At 35.8% G+C, this 20806-nt stretch overlaps 1 protein-coding gene and 1 long non-coding RNA gene across 2 annotated transcripts; one reads left to right on the plus strand and one right to left on the minus strand.

Moving 5' to 3' along the window:
* The first annotated feature begins 1173 nt into the window (after positions 1-1173).
* Positions 1174-12889, plus strand: LOC124457701 (transcription elongation factor SPT6-like). The gene is made up of 28 exons (XM_047007900.1): positions 1174-1505; positions 1721-1791; positions 1868-2014; positions 2195-2267; positions 2345-2429; positions 2814-2994; positions 3066-3152; positions 3262-3363; positions 3444-3551; positions 3939-4028; positions 4103-4245; positions 4485-4690; positions 4854-5140; positions 5422-5570; positions 7398-7440; positions 7511-7654; positions 7816-8067; positions 8159-8371; positions 8441-8578; positions 8652-8819; positions 8887-9114; positions 9389-9793; positions 9892-10032; positions 10104-10210; positions 10307-10395; positions 10683-10798; positions 10880-11002; positions 11071-12889. The coding sequence occupies exons 1-28, from the start codon at positions 1298-1300 to the stop codon at positions 11476-11478; spliced, it is 4512 nt and encodes a 1503-aa protein (XP_046863856.1). The 5' UTR covers positions 1174-1297; the 3' UTR covers positions 11479-12889.
* A 4986-nt stretch (positions 12890-17875) lies between these two features.
* Positions 17876-18120, minus strand: LOC124457850. The gene is made up of 2 exons (XR_006952834.1): positions 18045-18120; positions 17876-17979 (listed from the first exon to the last, which is right to left on the minus strand). It is a non-coding gene; the product is annotated as an uncharacterized LOC124457850 (long non-coding RNA).
* Positions 18121-20806: the final 2686 nt, after the last annotated feature.

Raw genomic sequence — 20806 nt, forward strand, 5'->3', positions numbered from 1 at the left:
AGTGAATGACTTAAAAATCAAGTTTATCTAAAATAGTATTTTGTACAAAGTAACTATACATAATTGGAAAAGTCTCCTGTTGAAGGCGGATGTGGCTTCTTTTACTACATTGCTACTCTTATTCTTTCAAATGATATCGTAATTCTTCATAAGACATAAAAAGTTCTTTGCCATCAATTTTTGCTTCTTCCACATTCAACTTCATTGCAACCAATGCATCTTATGTGAATTTTTAATCACCTGGAATTGAAAAACGTATGGATTTTGTCTGATGATGCAATACTATATTTAATGTTTCATGCATGTCATGATAAGCTTTTCTTGAGCAAATATTTCAAGGTAGGAGCAAAATTTGGCACATTGAACAAAGTAGTTTTTATCTTGATTTTGATGTACTAACCTGTTTACTACACTGTGTAACAAACAATTCATTTACCGAAACACCAGATGGCATTTATAAAACTTTAAGCATAAAGCAAACCTTTACACACCATCATCATGCTTGTCCAAATCTGTCAAATTGTCTAGGCTAGCTGTTTAATACTGGTAATTTTTATTGTACGACATGGAACAAAGAGCTCCTTAATTAATCCTGCACTGCATTTGATTTCAATACAGCTCTGTCCTTAATATTTGCTTCATATTTTCAGAAAAACATCATGAAAAAATCCTCCATTTCAACTCAGTTGAAACAAGGAGTTTTAAGATATGCATATTTCGATAAGAACTGGTTGCTTTGCCTCGTCTAGCAATCGATTAAGTAAAGAACAAATAAGACTGGATAAACATAACTTAAATTATAACTTAGGACTAAAAACATTCACAAAATATATGCCATCACACTTCAAGTTAAAACAAAACACTGAACACTTTAAAAAGTAAACAATCTTACGTTGCTTACCGGTGTCATGAAATGTTTCCTTTTCTGGCATTAATTCAGCATCCGTATACAAAACAAGTTTGCAGCATGTTTTAAAGATAAAATTTCTAAAGTTTTTGTGCTTGGCATTGATATTTTATATAATCGCAATTGTGGTTGTCAAATCCGGGTGGGCGAAAAAAATTTCATCTTACGAGCCCGCGTCTTTCCGCTGACTTTGACAACAAAAATCCGCCATGTTTTTGACCACGCGGCCGCGCGCTGATAATTTATAGTATAGTAATTTATAGTAATTTGGTTGACGTTTCCCCTCCAGGTCTTATAGAACTCAATAACTAAATTTCCCTGCCATTTTTTTTATTTTCGAATTTTAACTCACGTTTCTTGGAAATATACCTCGAAATCCACAAGAACAAAATGTCAGACTTTTTTGATAGTGAAGAAGAAGAGTCTGGAGAAGAAATTGGAAGCGGTAGTGAAGAGGATGTCGCTGAAGACGAAGAAATTGCTCAGCAAGAAGAAACGACCGCCATTGATGATGCCAACGATATTATAAATGACGATGACAGTGACGGTGATGAAGAGGATGAAGGGGAAGACAACATACGAACCCGCAAGAGAAAAGGCAAGTCTTTCATATGAGAGAACTCTCTTGATTTTTTGAATTTTTTTTAATAAAGTATTTCTTTAATAAAGTATTTTTTAATTAACATCGACATTAACCATTCTGAAGTCTGAACATTTGTATTGACTTCACCATCCTACTTTGAAATCTGAAGACAGGTTAGATAGGTGCTTTTTGTTGTTAAATTTTTTTGAAATGAGTGTTTTTCCTTTCAGATTTTCACGATGCAGTGGATGAGGAGGATCTTGATTTAATCGAAGAGAATCTTGGAATTAATTTGGATCGAGTAAGTTTTGTGAAAATCTCCTCACCTTATTGTTGATATGTAATATGATTTAATCACTGTTTGAATCAACCTAAAGAGAAAATATAAGCGTTTGAAAAAACTCAAACCAATTGACTCTGATGAGGAAGAAGATGACAGAGGATCAGTTGGTGGACACAGTGCTGATGAACGTGAAGCACTAGCTCATGAACTCTTTGAAGATGATGAAATTGAGCAACTGTCGGTATAGTTTTGATATCACATTATTTATTCATCATTGTCATTTTAAACTTGTTTTATTTTGCTAAATATTTAGCCTTTTACAACAACATATGAACACAAAATCAGATCTTGCTAATTTTCATGCTGTGTGTATGGCAAGATGGTGGTTTATGTTCCTAAAGATTTATGCATTATTTTCCAGAGAGCAATATCTACCACACCAGTGGAGCCAACTAATGATCAGTATGCAGTTCTTGATGACTCAGAATCTGATGGTATGTTAATATGTATTTCTCTATTCAGTGTGTTTGTGAACAATATACTGAATCAAAAATTTTTTTTACAATACCAGTTGAAGATGATTTTATTGTGGATGATGATAACCAACCTGTCCATGAAAGGTCTCGTAAAAAAGGAGGAAGCCGTACTCAAAATAGGTATTTTATAAAAACATATCAACTCATTCAACTATTGCTTTTTGTATGTGCTCACTGTTTGTGTTTTGAGCTGTTCAAGATTAATAAATTTAAGATGACCAGGGGCCGGTTGCACAAAGCTTGTATAGTGTTATACATTGGATAGCAAAAATTTTCAGACTTGTAAAAAATGGTGTTTTTATTTTTCTTACAACAAAGAAATTTTGTAGTCTTCAAAACAATATTATATTTCAGTGATTGCACAGTTCAAATCGTATATTTTTCTCTTTCAAGAGATTTTTTAAGCATTAAGAAAAAATTGCTATTTCAGTTAAAGCACTATTTGGCCTTCGGGCAACTGGCCCTAGAGCATTAAATAGCAGCAAAAATATGTTTTGCATTCAGGGCATTGCAAGAAGCGCAAGATATATTTGGTTTGGATTTTGATTTTGGTGATTTTGAGAAATTTGGTCAAGAAGAATATTCAGATGAGGATCGTGATGAGTACGAAGAGGAATATAGTGATGAGGAGGGACAACAGAGGAGACGAGGGAAGAAAAAAACACAAAAGAAAACAATCTTTGATGTAAGATGAGGATAACATGAGGAATTTTAAAAATGCAAGAGAGTAATGCATGAAGTTTTTTTTTATTTTAGGTATATGAACCAAGTGAACTTAAAAAGATTCATCTCACTGATCGAGACAATGAAATACGTATTAACGACATTCCAGAACGTCATCAGGTAACATGAAGTATTAACATTGCATTGTTGTTATGTACAGTTACTCTGCTATATGTTTGTTGTAAATATGTATTTCTTTAAGCGCACAATTGTGTCCATTTGTTCATAGTTACGTGAAGTACCAATGAAAGCAGCAGAAGATAAGGAACTGACCGATGAAGCAGAGTGGATATACCGTCATGCATTTATGACAATGCCAATCACGAATCAAGTAATCCTGTCATCAAATACTTTCATGAAATGGCTTTTGGTGGTTTTCATTGCATTTTGTCAACATTATTTATCTTGCAGGAAATCCAAGAAGGAGAGAAATTTATCCAGACAACACTAACTAAGCCTCCATCAGCTATTCCTAAAATACGTGAAGCTCTTAATCTCATGAGAAATAAGTACTTTGAGGTAACGTCATGTCTTTTGTTTTGATTATGTTATGCTTGCAAAAGTTTTCAGCAAACAATACGAATATTTTACTGTTTTTACTACAACAAACATGTGTTTGTTATTTAAATGCTGCTATTAATGGCAATTTAATATGAAAAAGTGCAAGAACAATCAAGCTAAAGATTCACATGTTGCAATTAAATAAACATTGTATGAAATTTTCAAAATAGGTTGGCAAACTTTGCAAATATTGTTTTTGTAGGTCGAGATTTAGTCTTTAGGTCACATTGCTAATATCAGTATCAAGGACTAGATTACATATCTACATACTGCAATCTCATTACTGCTTTCAATAGTTTTGAAAAAATAGTTTTATCCTACAAAGGTCATATTTATCCCATGTAGGTCCCATTTATTGCTGCTTATCGTAAAGAATATGTTGAACCAGAACTGAATATTGAAGATTTATGGCGTATTTGGTTATTTGATGAAAAGGTTTACTTCATTGTAATTACATGAAGTTTAATGCACAAGATAGAGTATTGAGGTTGTGTAATGTGTATTTTCAGTGGTGTCAATTGAGTGCCAGAAAAAATAATTTGAAGCGACTGTTCGAGCAAATGCAAACATATCAATACAATAAATTACGTGAAAATCCTGATAAACCATTGGATGAAGATGAGAGGATTCTGGAACAAGATGATGTTGAAAGGTCAGAGAACTCGATTTCACCCAAATCATTTGTATAATTGAAAATATATATGTATTATAACTTGTACTGTTTGAGGTCTGGGAACATTTTAAGAAAATCGCGTTTAAATCTTCTCTTACTATTCTGAAACCTCGGTATTCTGAGACCTTGGTCATGCCCCATATTTACGTATGGATGGCGGGTTTTTTTTTGCGTCAACAAGTTTTCTGATTATACAGTTGCTATTCATCACGATCTAGACTTGACGCCGTGCAAACAATGGAGGAATTACGAGATATATACTCACATTTCGTCTTACACTATGGTCATGAGATTCCAGTCATGAGATTATCAAGAAAAAAGAAATCAGTGAATGACGCCGATGAAACTGTTGAAGAAGTGGAAATGAATGATAGATTGAAAATCCCAAAACGACGTGATTTCTACACGATCTGTCGGGAGGCTGGTGAGAAAATTATTATAGTCGGGTTTTCATTTGAAACTTTGGTAAATTAGCCCCTTCATTCATTCCCCTCTCTTGATAGCAGTCCTAGTTTTACAGCCCTCTCTATTGTGTGCCAGGTCTTAGTTTGTTCGCTAATGTTACAGCCCTCTCTATTGTGTGCCAGGTCTTGGTTTGTTCGCCAAGAAGTTTGGTTTGTCACCCGAGCAGTTTGGTGAAAATCTTCGGGATAATTATCAACGTTATGAGACCGAGCAATATCCTATGGAGCCCAGGGAGGCTGCTGAAGAACATCTCTCCAATATGTTCTTAACAACCGATGCCGTACTTGAAGGTACACGTCACATGGTTGCCATGCAAATTGCACGTGATCCCCTTGTCAGACAATGCGTTCGACAAGTCTTCTACGAGCGTGCTAAAATCAACATTTCGCCCACAGAGAGAGGGAAAAAGGTATCATTTCGTGTTTTGTTTTCTGAGAGTGTTTAGTACAAGCAGATAATGATGGTAGATGAGGATAACTTGTGCTAGATGAGGATAATTTGTGGTAGATGAGGATAACTTATGCTAGATGAGGATAATTTGTGGTAGATGAGGATAACTTGTGCTAGATGAGGATAATTTGTGGTAGATGAGGATAACTTGTGCTAGATGAGGATAATTTATGCTAGATGACGATAACTTGTGCTAGATGAGGATAACTTGTTAATTTTATTTTCATATCGTTTGTTTAGGAGATTGACCGTGATCATGAATGTTATTCATTCAAATACATCAAAAATAAACCTGTTTCTGATTTACGAGGAGATATTTTTCTTCAAATGCACAAGGCAAAGGAGGAAGGCCTTATTCAACTTGATATTGGCATTGATTTAGATCGTGGGTAAATAGAAAGAAATCTTTGTATCATCATGTGTAAACATCTCTGGATCACCATGTTTAAACATCTCTGTATCACCATGTTTAAACATCTTTATATCACCATGTTTAAACATCTCTGTATCACCATGTTTAAACATCTCTGTATCACCATGTTTAAACATCTCTGTATCACCATGTTTAAACATCTCTGTATCACCATGTTTAAACATCTTTATATCACCATGTTTAAACATCTCTGTATCACCATGTTTAAACATCTTTATATCACCATGTTTAAACATCTCTGTATCACCATGTTTAAACATCTTTATATCACCATGTTTAAACATCTCTGTATCACCATATTTAAACATCTTTATATCACCATGTTTAAACATCTCTGTATCACCATGTTTAAACATCTTTATATCACCATGTTTAAACATCTCTGTATCACCATATTTAAACATCTTTATATCACCATGTTTAAACATCTCTCTATCACCATGTTTAAACATCTCTGTATCACCATGTTTAAACATCTCTGTATCACCATATTTAACATCTTTATATCACCATGTTTAAACATCTCTGTATCACCATGTTTAAACATCTTTATATCACCATGTTTAAACATCTCTGTATCACCATGTTTAAACATCTTTATATCACCATGTTTAAACATCTCTGTATCACCATGTTTAAACATCTTTATATCACCGTGTTTAAACATCTCTGTATCACCATATTTAAACATCTTTATATCACCATGTTTAAACATCTCTGTATCACCATGTTTAAACATCTCTGTATCACCATGTTTAAACATCTCTGTATCACCATGTTTAAACATCTTTATATCACCATGTTTAAACATCTCTGTATCACCATATTTAAACATCTTTATATCACCATGTTTAAACATCTCTGTATCACCATGTTTAAACATCTTTATATCACCATGTTTAAACATCTCTGTATCACCATATTTAAACATCTTTATATCACCATGTTTAAACATCTCTGTATCACCATGTTTAAACATCTCTGTATCACCATGTTTAAACATCTCTGTATCACCATGTTTAAACATCTTTATATCACCATGTTTAAACATCTCTGTATCACCATGTTTAAACATCTCTGTATCACCATGTTTAAACATCTTTATATCACCATGTTTAAACATCTCTGTATCACCATATTTAAACATCTTTATATCACCATGTTTAAACATCTCTGTATCACCATGTTTAAACATCTTTATATCACCATGTTTAAACATCTCTGTATCACCATGTTTAAACATCTCTGTATCACCATATTTAAACATCTTTATATCACCATGTTTAAACATCTCTGTATCACCATGTTTAAACATCTTTATATCACCATGTTTAAACATCTCTGTATCACCATATTTAAACATCTTTATATCGCCATGTTTAAACATCTCTCTATCACCATGTTTAAACATCTCTGTATCACCATGTTTAAACATCTCTGTATCACCATATTTAACATCTTTATATCACCATGTTTAAACATCTCTGTATCACCATGTTTAAACATCTTTATATCACCATGTTTAAACATCTCTGTATCACCATATTTAACATCTTTATATCACCATGTTTAAACATCTCTGTATCACCATGTTTAAACATCTCTGTATCACCATATGTAAACATCTTTATATCACCATGTGTAAACATCTCTGTATCACCATGTTTAAACATCTTTATATCACCATGTGTAAACATCTCGGTATCACCATATTTAAACATCTTTATATCACCATGTGTAAACATCTCTGTATCACCATGTTTAAACATGTCTATGTTTTTAGATTCCATTCTTATTACGATGAAGCAAAGCAACTCTATTATCGTGTAAGATCATCAATGCTCTGACCTGCAATTTCTGTAACGTTATGTGCCATTTTGTTGATTCTTTTTCAAGGATGAGTTCAGTAACTTGGTGCAGATGTGGAACGCACAGCGAACCCAAGCTCTTTATCGGACATTTTATCAAGTACTTTATCCCTTGTTCACCAAGGAACTCGAAGAGAAATTATTACAAGAGGCCAAAGATTTTGTCGTCAAGGTAACGAGTGAATGTTGTCATTGTAAAGAACACAAATATACAGTTGTTGTCGAATTCCTTGAATCACTGGTCGAATTCTTTTACACCAAGACAGCATTCCTGTCCAAAATTACTTTGCGAAGCTCATTCGCCATATTTTTATTGCTTACTTCTTTTCACAGTGCGCATGTCGTCGTCTCCGTTCCCTTGTTGAAGTTGCGCCTTATCAAGCAGAACAACATAGTGATGAAGAGTATGATATGTTTACTGGTCCTCGTGGCCTTCGTGTTCTCTCCGTAGCAGTACCTTCTGATCCTTACCAACCTATCTTCTTTGTCATGTTAAATGGTGGCGGTCAAGTTGGAGATTTTTTGAAGTTGAGTTTCATAATGAAGAAGAGAAATTCGAATAGAAGTAAAGAAAAAGAAAAAAAGGTTTGCTTCAAGCTGGAAATATATCATGCTCTTTTTTATGGTTGATTTGCTTTGTTTGCTTATTCAAGAATGGGAAATATTTTCTGTTTAGGAAGAAGATCTTGAGTCATTGAAGCAGTTCGTTTTAAAGAAACGACCCCACGTGATTGTTATAGCTACCGGAAGTCGAGATTCATTGACTGTTTATGAGGTCGTGAAGATATCAATCAGGGAACTGGAACAAGAGAATCAAATATCTCCAATTAATGTTGAATTAATTGATCATGAAGTCGCCGAAATTTTTGAGAAATCCTCAAGAGCCGAGGTAAAGCAAATGTGGAAAGTTTACAGTAAATTAAACATTCATCGTGATTTTCATTTCATTGTTTTTCAGACGGAATTCCGTGAATATCCGATGATATTACGACGTGCTATTTCCGTTGGTCGACGTATTCAGGACCCACTTGCTGAATTTGCTGGACTTTGTGTAGACGAAGACGAATTATTATGTCTGAGACTTCATCCGAAACAGGTTCGTGGGTGTTGCTTAAAAGCATTTTGTGTATTTAACGAATTATTGGTATGAAGTCTTGAGATGTTTGTAGAATTTGATTTCTAAAGATGTACTTCTGAAACACTTGCGAATTGTGTTTGTCACTGTTGTCAATGAAGTCGGAGTGGATCCAAATCGGATTTTGGATTTCCCTCACACTTCTGGTCTGATACAGTTTATCTGTGGATTGGGACCAAGAAAAAGCTTAGCTTTAATCAAGGTTTGATAAAATTTTATCATCACTCATTTAACGTTGCACATCCTGAAGGAATGTCACCTTAATTTAGAGTCTTCGTAAGGAAGGAACCAAACTCGAAAATCGTTCTCAACTCGTGACTGTGTGTGGCATGGGACCTAATGGATTTCTCAATACGGCTGGATTCGTAAAGATTGATACGTCTGCGCTGAATGACAATACGGTCAATTACATTGAAGTTTTGGATGGCTCAAGGATTCATCCTGAAACTTATGAATGGGCGAGGAAAATGGCGGTCGATGCTCTCGAATATGACGAGGTAATTATCACAGATTTTATAAAGGGTATGGACTGGTGTGAGTCTTAATGTCAGTTAACAATCTGCCTTTTTTCAGTAGCCAGGTAAATTTTAGGTAATTTGTCCATCGTCAGTAAAGATCTATGCTATTTGTTCGTTGTCAGTAAACCCCATCCAAAACTTGTTGATATTATTGAGAATGAGAACTTTTAGTACTTGAATGGTGGAGTTGAAAACATAAGTTGGTGATTGGATCTCTATAACCAATTGGAGCTGACATAGTTTGTTTTTGTAGACATCAGAAGAGTCAAATCCTTCTGCCGCTTTAGAAGAAATCTTGGAAAGTCCTGAAAGGTTGAGAGATCTAGATCTAGACGCCTTCGCCGAGGAGCTGGAACGTCAGGGGTTTGGGAACAAGCGTATCACTCTTTATGACATCCGAGATGAATTGTTTGGACGTTACAAAGACCGCAGACCACCTTATAGGGAAATGTCCGTTGATGATCGTTTCCGATTGCTAACCGGGGAAACACGAGAAACGTTGTTCTATGGGAAACTGATTACGTGCGTTGTATCTGGGTTTGCATACCGGAAACCCAACAGAGAGAGACTGGAAAACGTTGACCCCAAAAAGGATGAAGAAACTGGACTCTGGCAATGTCCATTTTGTGGTAATAATACGTTTGCAGACCTTGGTGAGGCAAGTATATCTGATATGATAAACATCCGCAGTCAGTTATTTAAACCTTGTTTCTTTAGAAGTATGTGAACTAAAATCAAAACCATTGTTATTTCAAGGTATGGACACATTTTGATAACGGTAGTTGCCCAGGACAGATTGTCGGTGCTCGAACGAGACTTGAAAATGGAATAAACGGTTTTGTTCCGACTAAATTGATTAGTGATAAGCACATAAAGTCACCACAAGAGAGAGTAAAGGTATTTATGTAGTTGTAGTCATAAAATAAGGTGATATTTATGTAGGAATTACGATCGTATTAATGTATTAGGTTGGTTCAATGATTCACTGTCGTGTTACCAAAATTGATGCCGAAAGATTCCAAGTTGATCTCACATGTAGAACTTCTGATTTGGAGGACCGAGAAGGGAAGTACAGGTACAAAAAAGGATTGAACTGGTATTTAAGAGAATTTTTCCTGCTGACGAACGTCTATATGTATAGCTGAATGTTGTGTTGTGTTTTTTTTGCAAGTCGTCTCAAAGACACGTACTTTGACCAAGCCAGTGAGGACAAGGACAAGAAAGCTGTCAAAGATGCAGAAAAGAAAGCAAACAGACCTAGTGAGTTGATTTATTTCATAGTTTAACATTATACTGTGCAACTATATTCCTCCTACTGTACGTTATTCTTCCTTACATAATCATCCATAAAATACTCTGTTTATATACTTGTCATCAATCCCCTAATGTACCCCATATATACTTCTTGTCACTCCTCTAATGTACCCCATATATACTTGTCATCACTTCTCTAATGTACCCCATATATACTTCTCGTCACTCTTTTAATGTACCCCAAATACGTATATCAACATTATGTTCAAAAAGATTTTAAATTTTTCTGATAGGTTACATAAAAAGAGTGATTGTTCATCCTGCGTTTCAAAATATCGCTTTCAAAGACGCAGAAAAGAAACTGGCAACAAGTGAGCAAGGAGAGTGTATCGTCAGACCCAGTAATAAGGTAAAATTGCACGTGTAGTTGACTAGTATTGCACGTGATTCATATCATGCTCATCTTGTTATGGTTGTAATTTGTGTGAAGGGATCTGATCATCTGACCGTCACGTGGAAGGTAGACGAAGGAATCTATCAGCATATCGACATTAAAGAACAAGGAAAGGAAAATGCTTTTAGTTTGGGCAAATCTTTATGGATCGAAAATGAGGTAAGTTGGAGTTTAAAAATCGTGTTAAAAACATTGATGAGTTTGGTAATGATCTCTTACATCTGTAGGAGTTTGAAGATTTGGACGAGATAATTGCTCGACACATTCAGCCAATGGCATCCTTTGCACGTGACATACTTTCCCATAAATACTACAAGGACACTGAAGGAGGAAGTATCAACACGATGCAGGAGGTTCTGAAAGCAGAGAAAACAAAAAATCCGAAACGCATTCCATATTTTCTCTCTGCGTCAAAGGAATTTCCAGGAAAGTTTCTTCTCGGATATATGCCTCGAAACAAACCTCGTACAGAGTATGTCTCTGTGACTCCTGACGGTTACAGATATCGTGGTAGAGTACATGCTAGTCTTAATGCTCTTTTCAAATGGTTCAAAGAACATTTCAGGGATCCAGTACCTGAGCCCAGAACAATGAAAGCAATGATGATTTACAAAAAATCTTTATGTTTTATTTGACAAAAAACGTTTGATCTTGAATCAAAAGTGACACGAACACTTACTAATGTCATTGTAAACTTTCAGCGTGGCAAAAATTGAAGATATTAGAATCATAAAGTCCACTTGTACCTTTTGCCAAACTAAAATAAACAAAAAGTTAAAGCGCACTGGATAAGCACCGTCCAACCGTCCCTAGTTAGGGCCATCGCCGTCGCTGACAATGGCAAAGCATGGAAACTAGTTCTCAGTTTTTTCCTCACTTCCAATGTTCCCAATCTTTTGGTAGTTATTATCGTGGTTTTCCAACCACCAATTACAGCCATCAGAATTGCTCTCGAGATCTCCGGGAAGCGGTAATCTTCCGCAAGTTACCATGGAAATACAATCACGTGATTGTAGAATGATCACTACGTGGACTATTTGAATTATGAGAAGGCTTGGTGCTGATCTCTAAATATGGGGATGTAGCCATTGACATTGTTTCTGATCTTTCAACCGGCTGGTCTTTGTGCTGGCATTTTTTATAGAGATCATTGAAGGCCCCACAAAAGAAAATGGTGAGAGTAGATGAGGATTGTTAGGAATGTATTTGGATAGAAATATGAAAATTGTCATGAGGATTGTGAGGAATGTATTAGGATAGAACTATTAAAATTGTCATGGGGATTGTGAGGAATGTGTTAGGATAGAAATATGAAAATTGTCATGGGTATTGTGAGGAATGTATTAGGATAGAAATATGAAAATTGTCATGGGGATTGTGAGGAATGTATTAGGATAGAAATATGAAAATTGTCATGAGGATTGTGAGGAATGTATTAGGATAGAAATATGAAAATTGTCATGAGGATTGTGAGGAATGTATTAGGATAGAAATATGAAGGTTGTCATGGGGATTGTGAGGAATGTATTAGGATAGAAATATGAAGGATTTCATGAGGATTGTGAGGAATGTATTAGGATAGAAATATGAAGGTTGTCATGGGGATTGTGAGGAATGTATTAGGATAGAAATATGAAGGTTGTCATGAGGATTGTGAGGAATGTATTAGGATAGAAATATGAAAATAGAAGAGAATAAATAGAAAATTATCAGGACCACTTAATGCATTCTTAGGGATTATCAAATATGATTCTATACGAGTCTTTAAAATATAAATTTTCAGTTTACCTTTGAGCACTCCAGTAATGAAATGAAAATAGATTCATTTACAGAAATTTTTGTTTTGACATTCACGCGATGGCTGTTTTCTACATCATTCACCATCAAACCAGCACGAACAAATAACTTGTGACGAAGTTTGTAATATCCTTGTTCAGTAATCTCTTCATAATAAAGACTTCTCTCTATTTCCTGCCAACTTGCTTGATGTTCAACAGACAACGAAGGATACACTGAAATAATAAATAAAATTTTTATCACTTGGAATTATTGTAGAAAGTAGACAGGAAAATTTTGCCGTCCTCTGGTGATGTTATTGAGACAAGTATGTATATATATATATAATATTATTATGGATAATATTCCTGGATAAAAGAGCGCTCAATATTCTATATATTAGAAGAGCGTAAGATAAAATGAACTAAAATAAAATAAAATGGACAATTGTTTGCTGTCGCTACTCAGAGTTTCACGCCGTAGGGCGATCTTCAGGCAACGTTGCCACGGGTAAGACATACACTGAGTATATTGCTTACACAAAGAGGGACGGAAGTTCTGTGGATACTGCTGCAATCTTTCTAAACAACGCATGTATGGTTTTTCATCAGTAAACAATGTCTTTCGAGCAATCTCCAAACAGGAAAGAAAAAGACTTAAATAACAGGCCCGAAGAGATGATTGCTCGTTGTGAACATTAAAATTCATCGCGAATTCTGAAGTCAGTCATATGAGGTAAAATCCAAGTGATATAATAATAAGTCGTTGTTATATATATAGCTAATATTAGCACGCACCAACAGTTCTACTGCTATGAGTATAGAAAATTCTTGTAGTTATTCATGAGACGATAAAACTAGAGCAAGAACTATATGAAGGGGAAATCGTGAGACGGTCGGACTTAGCTACAAGTGGTTATAATCAACGAATACGTACGTAGGGAACATAGAGTTCAACGTCATATAATTTCGGCACTTTTCTCCAGCAAATATCATCATGATTAATGTGATTTTTTTCCTATTTAACGTGTGCGTAAGGAAACGTGCAGAGATTGCGTGAGTTGCACTATCTTCATCACACAATCTATTATCATATTTACATTCTAATTGGCATAAAAAAAATTCTTGAAATAAGAATTCTTTTTTCAGAATCTCATATTTGAATGATATAGGAGCGATGTTCGTTTGTTTGTGTTACTATTGTCCTCATATAATACGTGTCATTTTCTAAACTTCACATGAATCGAATTATCTCGAATTTCTTTTTTGTAATTAAAATATTGGAGAGTCTATAAGGGTGTCTGGTATTCATCAACCATAAGATTTTATTGTTAATAAAAGACTAAAATTGTAAATTGCAAAGGTAATGTATATTTTAGACCATAAAAAATAATTTACTGACATGTGATTTCGTTTTAATTTCAATAGACGTCAATATCGCGATGATTTAAGTATTACACCTTTAAACTTGCATCAATTCTAGGACATCGATTGTATTGTGTGATAAAACTAATAATAAATGTTTTCTCTCAACACGATATGAGTTATTAATGCTATATCCAGACTTGGGACAGGTATTAGTGTTATTCACACAAAGAAATAGTCTGTATAAACTAAGTTAGTAAAATGTTGCAACACATACGTAGCATAAGTATAATAATTGAGTTTCAAAAGACTCAACCTATCGACGTAAGGAACAAAGACTGTTCATAATAACACCATTGGTTACTATGGACTTCTATAGTCAAAGACGTTTTACGTAAATCGAAGTCTTTCAAACAGGGGTGGAGCCAAGAATTCTTCAGACACGGGCAAGGTCCCCGGAACCCGACAATGATGTTGAACTACAAGGTTCTTGTGAATCATCGCTAACTCTCTCCTAAATCAGTGCACACAAACGTTGAAGCAATAAAGATGCATAATGACTTGAATATCGTTTCGTGAAAAGATTCTAATAAAACCTGCAGAAAAGAATGTTTTTCAGAAGACAAAACTTCTGTTTTCGAAATCTCCTAGCTTATGCTTGGAGACATTTGAATAAATTAGTGCCGATAGTTACAACATATCAATAACATTTTTCATTTCTGCCATTCATTCCGTGACGAATTTTTTATTTTCCCCCAATAAAGGGAACGAAATTCTCCCTTATCCAGTGAAATGACTTTATATTGACCTTGCTTCGCGATATACTAGAAATGACTTCATACTGACCCTGCTTCTTGAATTACTAGCAATGACTTTGTACTGACCTTGCTTCGTGAATTACTAGAAATGACTTTGTACTGACCTTGCTTCGTCTTTTACTAGAAATGACTTCGCACTGACCCTGCTTCGTGAATTACTAGCAATGACTTTGTACTGACCTTGCTTCGTGAATTACTAGAAATGACTTTGTACTGACCTTGCTTCGTGAATTACTAGAAATGACTTTGTACTGACCTTGCTTCTTGCTACTAGTTTTAGTTTCCCTATCATACTTAAAACTAGAACTTAAATTCATTTAATTATGAATAATTGATAATGGTCTGAAGAAAAGGGAGAAAAAATAATAGAACGCAAAATAATACGCATTTTTGGATGCCTATTGTTCAGGCTTGTCTGGCAAAATTTTCCAGAATTTTGTATGCTTTAACAACTTGAGCCATATTTCAACCCTACATCACAGAATAATGATCAGAAAGGTTACTCGGATGTTCAAAGCGAGTTCACGTCAGTTATTATTTCAGCTAGTTGATTCCAAACATCATAACTACATGTCCCCAATTCTCATTAATGAATTAGAGAATATTTTGACTTAAGAAGTAGCTTCTGATCATATTAAAGGTTTAGGAAAAGTCAAAAGCCTAGTCCGAATAATGACGGCCACTATGAGCGTCACGACATGCGCAAGGACAAAAATATCAACGTTTCGAACACAAATGACCCTTCTGTATATTTCTATTCTGTGCCTATGTAATCTAATTCCTTTTTTTAGCTTCGTTATTTTCTACGCAAGCAATTTTAAAACTTTATCTATTTAACACGATTCTCATTTGAAAAATGCTTATTATTAGCGAAAATCTTACTACCGGATAAAGCAATGGCGTCCAACTACGTATAATTGGACGAAGTGAAATGTATCAAACATAATTACTAAACCTCATTTTGTACTAATTGACATAGATATCGTCAAGCAGTTTCATTTTGCTGATAAAGTGACGTAATAAATGTCATTGGAGTACACGTCAGTTGCATGCTAAAATGCATAATGTCTTTTACTTAATTCAACAACTTTAGAATTACCTAAGTTGTATTATTGTTTTTGACCACACCAAATTCTTTTTATTTGAATTTGTTTCTATACAAGCAATGTCTCTTTTACGAAAAAATTACAGTCAGTTGCAATCCCAGGAATTTTGTACAATAGTTCTCACTTTGAGATATGATAAAAGGATTTCTTTGTACAAATATTTCAGTACATTTGTGCAAGCATTATTGCTAATGTAAATTAAATTCAAACGACGAATTTTTTGAAAATAGACATATTTACATGAGAAATTTTTATTTGCAGAAAAGCTTAGTATTTGAACGTAAATTTGAAGCTATATTCAAATGGGCAAAGTGATTATGATGTAGTGTTCATCGTATTCCTTACTTGTAGCAACCAATATGAAACTTTGAATAAAAGTTTGATTGCCAACGTCAACTATAAAAACCAAAACAGTATATATTAAAAAATTTTATACTATAATACAAAAATAGGTACCTTTAAGAGAGTATATTTGCATCCCTTTTAGTTGTCGTCCTTTTGATCAATTTTGGCCTTGGTGTGATGTCAGGTTGTAGTGATTATTACATGAAGTACGCCACCTTAGTAACCGCGCCTAGTTTAAGATAATTACTTATAAAGGGACATTTTGTAGATTTTAATTTAGTGTTGAGTAAAGTCTTATTTCGAAAGGTTGTTCTTTGGTGTTTACTTGAATTCAAACTTCTACTTCAATTTACTCAACACTCACCTTATACCTATGTATAAAGTTTTGAGACCTGAACGGTTTGATGTTATTCCGAACGCGCAAGGCGCTGCAAAACGGTGGACGCACTGGCTCGCGACATTTGAGAACTTCATCGATGCAATACCGTCCATTCCTGATACACGAATAAATAAACTACACATTCTGGTGAATTATGTCACCTCTGATGTTTATCAACTGTTCTGTGATACTGAAACCTACGATGAAGCCATCACCACGCTGAAAACCTTATATGTCAAGCCTCCGAACGAGATTTTTGCTCGGCATAAATTAGCAACACGGAAACAACAAGCAGGCGAAACCCTTGACGAATACCCACAAGAACTGAAACACCTAAGTAAAGACTGCAATTTTTGTCAAGTCTCTGCTGCTCAATATCGGGATGAAGCAATTCGGGATGCTTTCATTAGTGGTCTATTGTCGGGAAGCATTCGACAACGTTTACTGGAGAATAAACAGTTGGATTTACAAACGGCATTTGATAAAGCTCGAGCTTGAGATTCGGCACAAAAATCATCGGAGACATACAAGTCAAATCCCTTCACAAGCGCTGCTGTTACGGCATCTAACGGACATGACGAATTTAATGAAGAAGGACTAAGCGAGAGGTATTTAGCCTCCACTTCACGTTCCGCTAAGTGCTTCTTTTGTGGTAATAAGCAACACCCCCGGTCATTATGCCCTGCGAAAGAAGCTATTTGTAATAAATGTAAAAAAGGAGGGCACTACCAAAGAGTTTGCCGTTCTTCAGCAGTAGTCTCTAATTTAAGGCAATCAGCTTACATAACTCTAGCTGCAATGGGGGAGTCATTGCTAAGTTCATGTATTGACATTCGTTTAAAAGAAAGAACTGTTACAGCTCTGGTAGATTCAGGAAGTACTCATTGCTTCATAGATCCTGATTTGGTTGAGCAACTTTCATTGACAGTTCATCAGACCAAAGAAAAAGTTACGATGGCTACATGTAATTATTCCACAAAAATGCAAGGATATTGTCTTAGTGATATAACGTTAAAAGGCCGGTTGTATTCTCAGGTTAAGCTATATATTCTGCCCAATCTGTGTACTCATGTTATTCTAGGGCAAACTTGGCAAGCCCTGCACGAAAGTGTCACTATCCAGTACGGTGGTTCTGCCCCTCCTTTGAAACTTTGCAGTTTAACAGCTTTGAACCTAGACCCCCCACTTTTGTTCCAACATTTAACAGAGGGTTGTAAACCGATAGCTATTAAATCAAGGAAATATAGCCGAGAAGACAAAGAATTTATTACAACTGAAGTACAAAGGCTTCTAGATGAAGGTATAATTGAACCGAGTGAATCACCGTGGAGAGCACAAGTGGTCGTAACTAGAAACGATCGACAAAAAAGATTAGTGATTGACTACTCGCAAACTATAAATAGATTCACACACCTGAATGCTTATCCTTTGCCTAGAATAGATGATATCGTCTCTAAAATCGCTCAGTACAAAGTTTTCAGCACCGTTGATTTGAAAAGTGCGTATCATCAAGTCCCAATTCAAAAAGAAGAAAAGAAATATACTGCTTTCGAAGCTAACCAGCGTTTGTACCAATTCCGTCGAGTACCATTTGGAGTAACGAATGGAGCAGCAGCTTTCAAAGAATGATGGACAACTTTATCGCTAAAGAATGTCTAGAAGACACGTTTGTGTATCTTGACAACATCACGATTTGTGGCCGGGACCAAGCCCAGCATGACATAAATCTCGAAAAGTTCCTTCAAGCAGCTAGAAAGCGAAATTTGACGTTTAATCAAGACAAATGCTCCTTCTCAACAACCAGTATTTGCATCCTCGGTAGTATAATCGCTAATGGAGAAATAAAGCCGGACCCGGCACGATTGAGACCTCTGCGAGAGTTACCTGTCCCCCGTGATTTAAAAGAACAGAAACGGATTGTGGGTCTCTTTTCCTACTATTCTCAATGGATCAAAGACTTTGCAGCAAAAGTAAGACCACTGACACAGAATACTGTATTTCCAATGGTAGGCGATGCTCTTACTTCGTTTAATCTACTTAAGTCCGATGTCGAAAAATCTGTGGTCCAAGCTGTTGACGAAGCACAGCCCTTTCAGGTGGAAACAGACGCTTCCGAGTTTGCTCTTTCAGCCACTCTCAACCAAAACGGTCGCCCAGTTGCGTTCTTTTCGAGGACGTTAAGCGGATCAGAACTTAAGCACGCTTCAGTGGAGAAAGAAGCAGCGGCTATCGTAGAAGCCGTGAGGAAGTGGAGACACTACCTTACGGGTAAGCATTTTATGTTAATTACTGATCAGAAGTCAGTAGCTTACATGTTTGATACCAAGCAAAAGAGCAAAATTAAGAACGATAAGATAATGAGATGGAGGATGGAACTATCCACTTATGATTTTGATATAATCTACAGAGCAGGAGAAGAGAATGTACCAGCGGATACATTTTCTAGGATAAGAGCAATGAGCATGACCTCCGATAAGCTGATAGAGCTTCATGAATCCTTGTGTCACCCAGGAATAACGCGGATGGCACATTTTGTAAAACCGTAATCTCCCTTTCTCTATGGATGAAATTAAGCTCATGACACAGTCCTGCAAGATATGCAGGGAAAGTAAGCCTCAATATTACAAAACAGAAAATTTCCATTTAGTAAAAGCGACTCAACCCTTCGAGAGACTTAGTTTGGACTTCAAAGGACCATTGCCGACGACTAATCATAATAAGTTTCTTCTTACTATAATAGATGAATATTCAAGATTTCCTTTTGCTTTCGCTTGTAAAGACGTTAGCGCGGAGTCAATTATAAATTGTCTCTGCGAATTGTTTTCGATTTTCGGTATGCCTGCTTACATACATTCGGATAGAGGTTCTGGCTTTATGAGTGCAAAAGTTAAAGACTTTCTCCTCCAGAAAGGAATCTCGTCAAGCCGAACCACACCATATAACCCAGAAGGGAACGGCCAAGTAGAACGTTTGAACGGCACTCTATGGAAGACTATTTCCCTCGCGATGAAGACGCGAGGACTACCGACCAGCTGCTGGCAAGAAGTTTTGCATGATGCTCTTCATTCCATCAGATCTCTGTTGTGCACCGCTACTAATGTAACACCGCATGAACGCCTCTTTATCCACCAACGAAGATCGACGAGTGGAACTTCCATACCAACGTGGCTATCCAAACCTGGACTGGTACTGTTGAAGCGTCAAGTAAAACAATCTAAGTATGACCCATCTGTCGATGAAGTAGAGCTAATCGAAGCAAATCCTCAGTATGCGCATGTAAAATTTCCCGATGGAAGAGAAGATACCGTAGCCACTAAGTTCCTCGCTCCACAAGCTGAGGAAAAAGAGAAGTTATGCGAGAAACCGCTACCACTATCGCCTTATAAAGATAATACTGTAGACGACCCACGTCAATCTCCTTTGGCCACAAAAGACGCTAGGAAACTAAATAATAGTTCGCCAAAGAAGGAAAGAGAAGGGAACTCACTACTAGAGGATCCCGCTCTACCTGATCAGTCGTCTTCACAACAGACACTACCGTTACGCCGCTCGCAGAGAGAAAAGAAACAACCCGACCGCCTGACATATACATGACATTGAACTAAAAGAAAAAAAGACAATCGGGCAGGACCAGTCTTATTTAGATTATTTAATTTAGATTATATAGTTATTTCAAATAGGAGAGGGTGATTGTAGTGATTATTACATGAAGTACACCCACCTTAGTAACCGCGCCTAGTTTAAGATAATTACTTATAAAGAGACATTTTGTAGATTTTAATTTAGTGTTGATTAAAGCCTTATTTCGAAAGGTTGTTCTTTGGTGTTTACTTGAATTCAAACTTCTACTTCACAATTACGTGTAGATTTTCAGTTATTACAACAGTTACAAAGGAAAAGTTTCACTTTGATGTGCAATATTACTTTCATACAATGTCATGGGAACAAGTAAGCAAGCTGACTTAGCTGACTAAACACAGTGTTCCGATACAGACAATGAAAACACAGCACAATAATAGTTACAAAGTAAATGGTTTGACCCCGGGAGTATCGTTACAAGTTTGTAGATGTAGATCGTTCAGGTTAGTAATAGTCCAGAGAAGGACTGTTTTGTTGTTGTTGACTGACGTTTCGACAAACTTAGCGGTAGTCATGTTCAGAGTGAAATGAGGAGT

The sequence above is a fragment of the Xenia sp. Carnegie-2017 genome, unplaced genomic scaffold, assembly GCF_021976095.1.
Source record: "Xenia sp. Carnegie-2017 unplaced genomic scaffold, XeniaSp_v1 HiC_scaffold_6, whole genome shotgun sequence".
NCBI classification, from domain to species: Eukaryota; Metazoa; Cnidaria; class Anthozoa; order Malacalcyonacea; family Xeniidae; genus Xenia; species Xenia sp. Carnegie-2017.